The 12172-nt window shown below is 41.6% G+C and overlaps 1 protein-coding gene across 2 annotated transcripts in view; it reads left to right on the forward strand.

Annotated features, from left to right (window-relative positions):
* Positions 1–12172, forward strand: part of BRSK2 (BR serine/threonine kinase 2) — a 321648-nt gene that overhangs the window by 152338 nt on the left and 157138 nt on the right. For both annotated transcript variants that reach the window (XM_082000492.1, XM_082000493.1), the window contains exon 2: positions 9310–9404. In XM_082000492.1, coding sequence (XP_081856618.1) covers positions 9310–9404 — 95 coding nt within the window. The remainder of the gene's footprint in view (positions 1–9309; positions 9405–12172) is intronic.

The following is a 12172-nucleotide window of genomic DNA, read 5'->3' on the forward strand; positions in this document are numbered from 1 at the left end:
AGGCCATACCACAAGAGCCAAATACAGAACAGGGAAGATGAGGTCTCCCTACTGTGGTCTTAGCTGAACCTCGGCCTGATTCTCCTGTTGTGTGTGATAACACAATAGTGTATGGTGGGAGTATCTCCATGTAAATAAATGGAATGACATTAACATAAAAGTCTCACAGTCTCAAAAATCTTTCAAAGATCACAGAATCACAGAATGGTAGGGGTTAGAAGGGACCTCTGAAGATCATTTGGTCCAAGCCCCCTGCCAAAGCAGGATCACCTAGGGCAGGTTGCACAGGAACTCGTCTGGTCAGGTTTTGAAGGTCTCCAGAGAAGGAGACTCCACAACCTGTCTGGGCAGCCCGTTCTAGTGCTCCGTCACCCTCACAGTAAAGTTTTTCCTCATGTTGAGGTGGAAGATAATGAAGTCCTTTTGGGCTTTGTTGGGTGCTGTTGACTGAGTACTGGAAAAAGAACCAAATCCAAGAGGTAAATACAAGGGCAACTCAGGTATTAGATACTCTGGTAGATGCTGTTTGACCAACAAGAGGATGTGCTCACAGGTCTGAACTAGCCACAGCATCTGTTGTCTTCTACATAGGATAAAGGACAAAGTAAGCTATATGGAAGGAACCTATGCAAGTGATAGGTGAACTGCAGGACAAATGGGTAAAACTGTTACTCCAGGAGACATAAGAAGCTGGAGAAAATAGGGGTAAAGGTAGGGGAGGAAATTGTAGGTGTTATGACATGGCGGTGGGGCGGACACACAGGGTATATAGGATGTGGTGAGAAGCTGTTGGGATGGGACTGGAGAACATGAGGGAGGATCCAGGATTTTGTGGTGGACAATGGAATGAAATTTAGAGTGTGGATGTGCAGGAGATCAGATGCTATTAGTTCTACTGGGTACAGAACAATTTGTCCTTAGAAAAAAATCTGTAGCTGTACAACAATGTGTGCAGTAGCTATCCAACGCATTTCTCCTCTGGCTTTGTATGGGCCATACCCCACTGCCATCAACAAGCCCTTCTGGAATTCATGGGAATTGGGATGTGCTGTGTGTGCTTGTGGCTTGCTGCTTGATGCCTTGTTCATAGCATGGGTGCAACTATAGTTAATCCTGATCACTTTGTGAGCTGTTACTGAAGTGCAGCATATCGCAGTCAGTGAAAATCCTGTTAGGAATCTGTCAGCGGGTGATTAAGAGATGTCAGAGGGCAGAGTAAGCTGTATCAGCACTGAGCTGGGTAGATGAAGTGTTCTGTGGTGAGCCTAATCTTGTGAAGAGCATGACCTCTGTCTTCTGTATAAAGGTTTTCCATGGTAACCCCCCTTTTTAATTAAGTTCTTAATATACATATAACCTAGGTGAAATGATCTTGGCTGATGGGAGAGTCCAAAGGGTGTAAGGACTTCCTGATGGAGGGAGGGTGGAAAGGTATGGTGAAGAAGGGGAGATGTAAGAAATAAGCATAGAAAATGGGATTAACATCAGCTAAAAGCACGTGTGAAGAGCAGTTTATCTGCTGTTTCCCCTCCTCCTTTCTCACCTCCTCTTTCACTGCTGCGCGGTGTTCCCTCCTTGTTAGTGCATCAGCCCTTCTCAATGGATCGCTGGACCAAGCAGGGATGTTGTGGCTCATTACCCAAATGTTACCTAATTATAGCGACATGTTTTCTAAAAGGTACCTTAGGCAGAATAGACAGAGCTCTGCTGGCTTCCTGCTGTGGTGAGAACATGTGAAAATGGCTATCTTTTGGTCATCTCCTAAAAAAGGATTAATGAAGTCTGAAGTGGGACATGGATCTCATCATCCCTCAAGAAGAATTTTTCAGGAGATGTACAGCTCAAGAAAAGCTTTTGACTAGGAGGACTGTGGTCAAAAGCAGAGTTTTCCCAATACCCATCCAGAGATGTAAAAAAGAGAATTTTTTTTTGTGGTGCATCAATGGAAAGATCTGTTAGATTTAGTTTATCTTTTTCATTTGAAAACAATGAAACTGCTCTTCTCTTTCCCTGTCTGCAGGGGGTGGAGGTGCTGCCCAAATGCTTTCAGGTGCACATGTTGGAAGTTGAAGTTTGCACTTCTCCCATGGCAGCAAAGCTTAGTCTCCCTAGTGCTTTTACATGGGAACAAAGACTTGATCTGAAATAGGAGCTCAGCACACTAGACATTACAAGCTGCTGATAGGTCCCAGAGGACTTCAAGAGTTTGTTAGAGTTTAGATGATGAAATAACGGTATTTTGCAAAAGCAGCATGCAGTGTGCCCATCCAGGGCTGTGTCCTGGTTCCCTGGGGGGGCCTCTTGAGACACGTGAGTGTGTATGGTAAGATGGGAAAGAGAGCATGTCAAAAGGACTAAATAGTCACGTTCTTTGCTGTATTCAGGGGGCATAAAGGATTTCTGAGAAGTATTGATTTATGAAATATTGTAAGAAAGAGACCAAGATAAAAATCAATAGAGGTGATGTTGGTTCTGTGTGTTTTGATCCTGCTGAGCTTGGAGGATGATGCTACCATAATCTCTGAGGCATACAGTGTAAAACCTGCTCCTGGTGAGCTGCTGTGTGTATATGTATGTGTGTCGGTGTCTCTTGTTCTCTAATATCAGGCATGTGGATCCAGTCACATTTGAGCTGATGCATTGTTCTCACCAATCTCTGAGCTCAGGACTGTGTCCCTTTGGCTGGCCAAGCCAGCGTACATTTGGCAGCGCTTGTGGCTGCGGACGATAAATCTAGGCTATAGCAATTTAGTGTGCAGCTTCCCTGTGCTCTGAGCTGAGGCATGTGAATCCCGGCACAGATGAACATCTCCTTCCATGTTCCTGCTGAGCATTTGAACTCTGGTTTTAGTCCTGCTGTAATTACAGTTTATTCAATTTAGAAACAGTTATTGCATGAGCCCTCAGAACAGCCTTGTAGCACTAGAATCTCTCAGTAGAAGAGACTATGGTCAAATTGTTTCATTACCAACGGGGGTAGCTCCATCCTCATCCTTTTAGATTTCTAAGACAACCCTATACCTCCTTTCCCCATATGCAATTATAAATTGATAGCGTATAATTTGCCTGTCACTTGATATAAGGCTCTGTTTATTTTAAACGCAATGATTAGAGATAACAATTGCTATAGAAAAATAAACATCTGTTCAATGAGAAGACTGAGTAATTAAGGGCAATTATTGGTTTCCATAAGTAGGATGCTTGGTAACAAAGTTCCTTCCAGTGCCTCTAAGAAGAACATAAGATGAATATTGTAGGAGACCAGAAATCTATGCGCTAAAAGAATAGGAAAATTAAATTGAAGCTATTAATAAGAAATTATCTAAAGCTTTCTTTCCAGATTGTATTTAAGATGCAGTTTTCCTGGTTGTAATATGTAAAGCTTGCATAGAGTTTAGAACCCTTTCCAGCACCCTTTGTAAGGATTAATCAGTTAATCCTTCTACAGCCCTTGCAAGGTAGGTAAGTAACTGTCATTATCCTTATTTTATGGCTATGAAAATTGTGTTGCTGTGGGCCAAATTCTAATCCGTTTTTCAGTGTTGTAGATCTAAAGCAACTTCACTGCAGTCAGCAGAGTTAGACGCTGTAACTGAACTGATTTAGCCCTAATTGAAATTAGAGTGTTTGTGAAGGTAACTGTTGAGAATAAAGAGAAAGAATATTGCATTTTAAGCATTGTCCTAAGCTCCACTTGGGTTGTAGTAATGCTTTTGTTTGCTTTAAGGGTTGATTTTCTAAACTGGCATCCTTGAAGGTTTGCAGATCGTGCAAATACTAGTGCATGTAGTTTTCAGGAATGAGCATCCATAAATACTTCTAAGACTTACAGCAGCAACCTCCAATTTGTGTGGATAAATTACATTACTGGCATATAAAGATATGTACAAAGCTCATCTGCAGCGACGATGTACACACACTGACCTTTTTAAAAAACAGTGTACTTGAGTTTGTTCAGCCTAAGATTTCTGTTCCTCCTTTAATCCAGATAGTTTGTTACCAGTAGTAGTCTGAGCCCTGAATAAACCACAAATGTTTGTGTCCTGCAGTGCCTAGATTAACATTTGCAGAGTATTCATTGACTTGAATTAATTGGCAATTAGCTAACTCAAGTTAAAAGAGGAGTGATATTTCTCTGTAGACATGCCTTTAATTGCTCATCCAGCCAAAATGGATACTGTGGGCCAGACCAGGGCTTTCCACTCAGATTTTTTAAGAGTTTTTTTGACAGTGCACTCTGAAGTGAAATGAAGAGCAAGCAACGTGCGATGTGCAGATGATCTTCTGAAATCAGTGGCTAGTTTCCCTACTACAGAAACTTATCAATACTTACAAATGGGGCATTGGGTTGGTTTTATTTTGAAAGAAAATGAAAGACCTCCACTTACCATTGGAAAAATCATATGTATTAAATGTAGCAAATGTACCTAATTTTTCATTCCACTTCTTGAGGTACTTACTGGCCTTATGGTTAAAAATCAGGATAATGAGTTACTTGTGTTGAACATTTCTGAAAGACCGCGGGAACATTATTCATTAACAATGAATATACCATAAATGCTGTATTTAAACAACAATGTTGTTTCATTACTTACTAGTTTCTCTCTTCCCAAAATGAGTATTTGTTTCAGATTGGTGTCTTTGGTAGACTCCAAGTTTGGGTAGGATTGAAAAACATTCCCAGAATGTTTCTTTCTCTAATGAAGAGTTGTAATAACAGTATCATTAGTAAGGTTAAGGTGTTACTGTCTACATTTGTGTTCCCTCATGCTGCTGTTTACACAACTGCAAAGTGGATATGAAATAGCACCAGCTCTGAACTCTTAGTGTTTTATTCCATCAGTGCTAAAAAAAATTGATACACAAGGTGCAAGGCAAAAGTAAATCAGCCTTTTCTGAAATCCTGCCCTTGGCTGAAAAGTCGTGGAGGTGATTGCCGGTTACAATATAGGCCGCGGAGACGACTCGCTGTGATCGGGGAGTAACAGTGAATATATTGTTTCAGCTGGAGCGAAACCTTTGTTTCTCCATCCCCACAGTACATTCTTGGGTAAAATAAGGATTCCTCTCTGTACTGCTTCAGGATGGGCTGTCCACCTGTCCAGCTGATCTAAAGCTGTCCCTTGCTCATCATGTAAGCTTCTGTCCTTTTCAGAAAAGATCTGTGTATCTTTAAGCATCTGCAGAGTGGGAGTTTACCAGCAGCAAAATGCGCAGGCATGGTTGTTAGCAGGTCAATGCAGCATTAGACCTTATCAGGCCTATATGCTTCCCTTTGCTCTTCTTCCTTGAATGGCATTTTTTTCCCTTGTGTCATCTGGGGTTCCTCATGCTCATTGGTTTTCAAACTGTGGCTTCTAACTGTAAATGAAAAGACAACATTAGCTTACACATCCCCTTGCTTTTCAGCATGTTCATGTTTACTTCGTTACTCCCCAGCCTGAAATTATAGGGCTGGTTCCTGTGCAGTTCAGTGGCCAAGATCAAAAGCAGCCCTATGTTTGCAGCTCATAGGGTATAACAGCCTGTTTGAAAGCGCCAGCACGTCGGTGCCCACGAGCCTTCAGGAACCACCTACGGATGGAAATCTGAAGTGTGTCTGAAGTGTGTGTGTGACAGCTATGTGGGTGGTTGGAGGAAATGTCAAGTGCTTGATTCCCACAGCATCTTAGATTTTTGACCAGGACAGACCAGAATTAACTTTAACAATCATGAAGGTTACTTGCCTGTATTTGAGGGGTTAATTACTCATGAAGCTGGCAAGTTCAAACTCTTATTTTTTGCCTGACAGACTTGCTTTAAGCCAAGCCAGTGCAAAATATCCTCTTAGCATTAGCCTTGTTTGTTTTCCTTTGGGGACCACACAGGTACCTGTGCGGGCCTGAATGTATAGATAACCTTTACAAGTAAGTACCTAACTTATTGACACATTGGTATTGGTGGTTTGCTACAGATCTGAGGTGCTCATTAACAGCTGCGTATACAGGAGAGAAAAAACCTGCAAGATCCACGGCCTCTTCCACAACCCTGTAACGTACCTTGGACCCTTGTTTCTAAGTGGGCATTTCTGCCACTTCTATTTCAATAATAGCTCAGCAGTTTAGTCACATAATTCCTTCTTATTCTCTCTAAAGGTCTGTCATTATGCAGATATGTAATAGATCTTGAATGGTTTATGTTCTCTGTGTCAGTAAAAGGTCTTCCTAAGCATCAAAAGCCCACAAGAGTTCAAATCCCCATGTAAGTCTTGTCTGAGTAGTTATACACTAGACTGGAATTACAGGACAGAAACAGAAGTTCTGAGTACAAACTCTTCCTGCCCAAGCTCAGTTAGCTTTTCCTGGTAATGGCAGGAGGACCTTATCCTATAAATGGACTTAACAAAGAGGGGTTTTTTTTTTTGTTAGGCTGGCATGCAAATGTCAAAAGGAAGTGGCTAGGGGAGGCAGCAGGAGGCAAGGCAGAGCAGAGCATGCCTTGCTTAAATTAAATAAAACATGTTATGTTTTATTTTTATCCTAAAATTATATTCAGCGAATTTAGTACAGTGAAAAGTGCTGTCTTGGGCTGTTCAGAGGGTTGCCTTAAGTTCTCCACAAAACAGACAGCGGTGACGGTGCATTTTTTTTCTTGATTTTTAAAATGCAAATCAGGAGAAGAGGGAAAGTGCATTAAATCTCACATGTGTTTTCTCATTCTGTCCTCTGGTACTGTGGTGTAAATAAAGAATGACTTCTCAAGGTTGATGAAATTAATTAAATATAAAATCAGTTTGATTCAGTATCAGTGTGATTTTGCAAGATGTGCACTGTTTTCTAACAGTTGATTAACTTTTTAATTGGAGTAAACAGAATGGTTTAATCTTAATTTTTGAGATTCTGTGGTAGGTTAGAAGCCAGAAGTACAGAGGACGCTGTGAAGATTGCCTGTACAGCATGGCAGTGTCCTACAAGTTCATGGTTAAAACCCTTCTATGACTCAATGGCAGGGTGCCTGAGTGAGGACAAAGGAAAAATAGTCTACAGATCAGCCAGGTTCAGTGGGACAGATGTCCTGATTTGGGAGCAACAACATTTGAAAGCAAACCCTGAAGTGTGAGGTACCAGAAGCCTTTATATTTTCTTCAGGGTGAAGGACTAGTTAGAGCAGTTGTTTTGTCACCTTTATTGACCTCTGAAAATAATTGATCTGCAGCATGTTACAGTACAGCGCTATGCCACAGGACGTGGGAGTCTAAATATAAAGGACTGAGCTAGAACTTCTGCCAAGATTTGAAACTGTAACTAAGAGTGATAGAAAGAGTGACGTGGTTGTGCTGTAAGAGTGATGTAGAGCTGTGATTTCTGCTGGAAGCAGGAAGGAAGCAATCGGCACAGATTGAAACACAGTGATGCCAAGTAGCCACTATCTAAACACAGAACAAAGCCAAAGAGAAGAAGCGTAAGTAAGGCTGCAGCTGCTCTGAACGTTGAACATAGAGCCAGTAGTGCTATGAGTAATACTATAAATTTATTGAATAGACAAAATTCAGACATAAGAGTGAGGATTGGCTGGACATCACAGCATCTTCCCCCCCGCTGTGCAGCTGCTTCAAGCAGAGGACAGGCTATTGCTACACACAGTTTCAAATGGATTTGTCAGCGTGCAGTGTTCTTAATTTTTGTGACTTATGTCATGGCTGAAAGTAAGGATGTCAGCATTTAACCAGATGAGAGTGAGAAATTATGTGACCAGAAATATCCAGAACACTTGAGCATGCCATAAAAGAGATGTGACTGGAAATAAAGTCGGGAGTTTATTTCTCAGCATAATAACCAGTGATTAATGATTCCAAATTTATGATTAACTGAGTAGCAAAAGGATGGACAAGTATCTGCAGAGATTGCTGGAGTCCCTGATGAAACTCCGGTTCACTTCACTGGGAGAAGTTTGTAGTAAGGCAATAGTCTATATATTCGTCCCTCAGTAAGAAGTGTGAAGCCCTGTGCTCATTGTTTTGCTGGACTGCAGGTCTGTTGTGTTCAATTTGCAGATAAAGCAATTTGTTTGGCTTTGTGGTTTGCATCAGGGGTTGGTGTTGGGATTTTAACTGTAACCCAGTTTAGGAGCTGCGAGCTGAGCTAGACTTTTCTTACTGTGTGATGCCAATTGCTCATAAATGCTCTACGAAGCCCAGCAGGTCTCAGTGACACTGGGGAGGTGCCATTTCTTCTTACTTCAGTTCTAACTGAATTAAACTAGATGTCAATTTGGCATACAGTGTGTGGAGTGGGATGGGATCCAGCCTTTCAGGTGTTGTGCTGTATGTGCATGTTTGACAAGAGTAAAAGCTGAAGTAAACAAGATCTCACTTTAATAGACCTACAAAGTACAATTTTTCCGGGTACAAATTTTCTTAAAAGGCGATAGATTTGAGAGCTCAGGGGACTGTCTTAAACTCACTTGTGGGAGATGCCTCAATGTACTTTCATGCAAGTTAGCAGATTTAGATCAAAATTTTGCAGAAGATTTCTTTTAATTCTTGGAGTTTTCTTCCATATTTTGGTGATCGCTCAGATATCTTGAGCCTCTCAAGATGTATCCTCAAAAGGATATATCCATATCCTTTTGCCAATATAATCGTTTAACAGCACTCTGAATTAATTGAGGACAAGATATATCCATATCCTTTTGCCAATATAATCGTTTAACAGCACTCTGAATTAATTGAGGACAAGAATATAGTAAATAATAACAAATAAGAAGAACTTAGAATTCTGTCAGCACATGTTGATGTTCCTACATGCCACAATGGCATTCATCACAGCGTTAACTTTATACAGCAGGGTAAATTAAAACAGTAAGGGAAAGCATGAAAGCTCTGGAAGGAGCTAGAAAAATGAAGAGGCCATGTCTACACTGCAGACATTTGACCATCTAGTTTTGTTGATTCCTGAGCTTCCGTTGATGTCAGGTGTTGGTAAAAGCCCTTAGCCTAGTGTGGTTAAATCGACAGAAGTTTACTTCGTACTCGTAGAATGCACTTTGAGTGGTGAGAACTTGAATACAGTGCTTCAACAAAAACACAGCTTTAATGGCAAGAAACTGCAGCAGCATTAAGGATGTTGGCAGCTTCACTGCCAAATGGTCACGATGTGGTCTGCAGGGTCTTCATTACTCACAGGACCTTATCTGGCTGGAGGAGGGGCTAGCGGAAATTTGCTTGCATGTAAGTTGCCAACTGCTAGGTGGTGTGCTGATAGCAAAAATCTCAACAGCAACTACCTCTAACCAATTCTTCCTTTTTATTTTGCTCTGTTTCTCCTGCAGGGCTTGTGAAGTTGGGGGTTCACTGTGTCACGTGTCAGAAGGTCGCGATAAAAATTGTCAACAGAGAGAAGCTCAGCGAGTCGGTGCTAATGAAGGTAATTTTCTAATGGGAGATTTTTAAAAAAATTAAGTTCTTGGCTCTGTGTCTTCTGTTCCATACAAAATTAATATCTTTAATTACGTATAACAAAATCCCTGTCAGTACTAGGATTATGCGCAGCATAATAACAATAATTTAGTTATGGGGGAGGCTAGGGCAGCTGAAATTAAATGGGAGTATGCCTGTGCTTTGTGAACAAAATAAACGGTCAGCTGCAGAGTTGTTGCTTCTCTGCTGGGGCAGATGCGTGTTGGGCATCTAACTTCCACCACCGCAGCAGTGCATAATAGTTGCGGTACACTGCAGACTGAGGTGTACAAATGTCAGCAGGAAGAGATTTAAGAGACACTGGTGAATCTGTTGTTTGAATACTGATACTGCTTGCTCTGCTGCATGTGTTTGTTATGATCTGATGCACCAAGGTCTGTGACTGTTTAAAGCTCATGTAATTCTGTTAACAATCTGCAGAGCTGTGCCATTGGAAACCATCAAAGTGTCTGTCCCGATGGTCCCAGTGACTGTAGTGTTCAGAGAGCTTAATTAATTTTTTACCTAGCCTTGTGATATCCATCTCCTTACATGACTGTCATTGATTGATCTTGGAAACCTAAAAATAAAATAAATACATGCATAAAACTTTATTCATGTGATTTGATGACTGGAAAGACTAAATTCAGCTTGATGGGAGGGAACACAACTGCACTGCGGTCAACAGAATTCCATCAAGCTGTGACCTGCAAATGACGCTAACAGGTCAGCATGCAGCATAGAGCAATTTATTGAGGTAACTTCCCTATAAGCACATGGAGCATATATCTTTACACTGCTGTTTCTTATATGTACTTCTGTGTAGACTGTTTTCCAGCACAAGTAAGTATAGCAACCTTACTAGGAGCAGAAAGAAAATGGAGGTTAAAGGAATATACAGTCACTGAGTGTTGTGCATACTATTTTAAGTTTGGGGTTTTTTTTTCCCCAAGAAGGATTCTTAAAGTTTATATTCAATTGTAATGTGTTCAGACTTACCTTTCTGGAATTTCATTGAAGTATTCCCTCTCCTGCAGTACCGTCGATTCAAACAGTCTTCTCATATAGACCAAAAGTTAGAAAGCTAAATAGGTAAGAAAACTGCAGCTTTAAAGGGAGATTCAGCGAATGAATGGAACACAATGAAAGCAACCAAAGTGTGTAAATGGTAAAATCTGAATGAGACTCTAAACACTTTGAATATTTTCCAGAGTAACATAGTGGGAATATTTTTAAAAAACATGAGCATTTTGTTTGCTGAGAGACACTGTCTGGTATCTGTATAAAACATTTTATTTACCTCATTGATTTCCAGAGTAGGAGGCAAATCGCTTAGCATAGCAAAGTGATCTCTCTGCTTTAGTTGTGTTGCATTACCTCAGTTGTAGTATGAAATCTGAGTAGCGAAACGGTATGTTAGGCCCTTGTTTACACAGCCGCATGCTGAAGCGTGCCATGTTTTCTGTAAGATTGTACACCATCCTTCTCAGGAGGAAACCACGGGTTGTATCATAATTCTCATTTTCAGGCCATTCTTGGTGAGATTTTTTCTTTCAAGGATTCTGTTCTCTGTGCTCAGGAGGTTGGAGCAACAGATGGGATTGAAGTGGTTTGCCCAGTTCTTGCATAAACTCAGTAACCAGATGTCTTTTCAGGAATGCCCTGTGTCTGACGGTCACAGGCGGTGCCTGAGACTTCTAAGTGAATTTGGAATTGACTGTACTGTTAGCCAGCTTAATCCAGCCTGGCCGAAGGGGAAAAATGCTTCCAGCTTTCGGCAATCCCAGTGTGACCATTGCCAAGCATCCAGCTGACAGCTTGCTGCATGGAGTCAGCAGCTACAGGGAAGTAGCTGGCAGTGAAGCCAAGCCATGGTGGTGTGGTGGCATTCCTACTTCGCAAATCTTCCCACTAGCTTATCAGTTACAGTGACTCTTTTTGCCAGTGGGCCGTGCAGAACAGTCCCTGGAGCCAAATGATTCAAGATCGCTGCTACTCTCCCAAGCCAGGCCCAGATTGATGGATTTTGCTCTAATCCATTGTTGGACAGAAAAACTGGATCTGACAAATACGCACACCTGCTGCATGAAGCTGTAACACTGCAGTGCTGTGGCCATTTATCCTAGAGCATAAGGAAGAAGTCTGCTCGTGGTCCTTTCAACATCTAAAATGACAGGCACAAGCATATACAGCAGACTGCTTTCTCTGCCATCATTATTCTATTTTGACTTGCTTCCTGTAGCCTTCGTTTCTCCACTGTTTTTGCAGTGTTTTATTCTGTACGTTCAGGGAATTGTCCCTTCTTTCTGCAGCTGCTCTTCATCTGAGCTGTGCAGATTTGGGAGGCATTTGGTAAAGTGCTTTCTAATCATAACGTCGTAGTATTGATATTTCTGGAGAGAAGAATTTGGAATTGAAGCAGCTGGTCTCAATTAGCAGAACTGCTGCTATGGAGATGATACATGGGCTTGCACGTTGCAGCGCAAGCTGCGGTAAATACCTCGTCCAAGCGCTTGCTGCCCTATCAAAGGACAGGCCTGCTCAATGCACCCGCTAGCCTTTTGCTTTGTCATGCCCTTACGCGCTAAACACAGGCTGGGGAGCCGTGTTCCTTTCCCAGCTCCAGCCTGAGACTGTTTTGGGAGCCTGGTTTTGGGGCAAAGTTACAAATGTAATTTCACAGATGAGAACAGTAGGGCTGGTTCTGTTCTCGCTCCTGCTTTCATACAACTGGAA

The sequence above is a fragment of the Phaethon aethereus genome (assembly GCF_964289735.1).
Source record: "Phaethon aethereus genome assembly, chromosome: 5".
Taxonomy (NCBI): Eukaryota; Metazoa; Chordata; class Aves; order Phaethontiformes; family Phaethontidae; genus Phaethon; species Phaethon aethereus.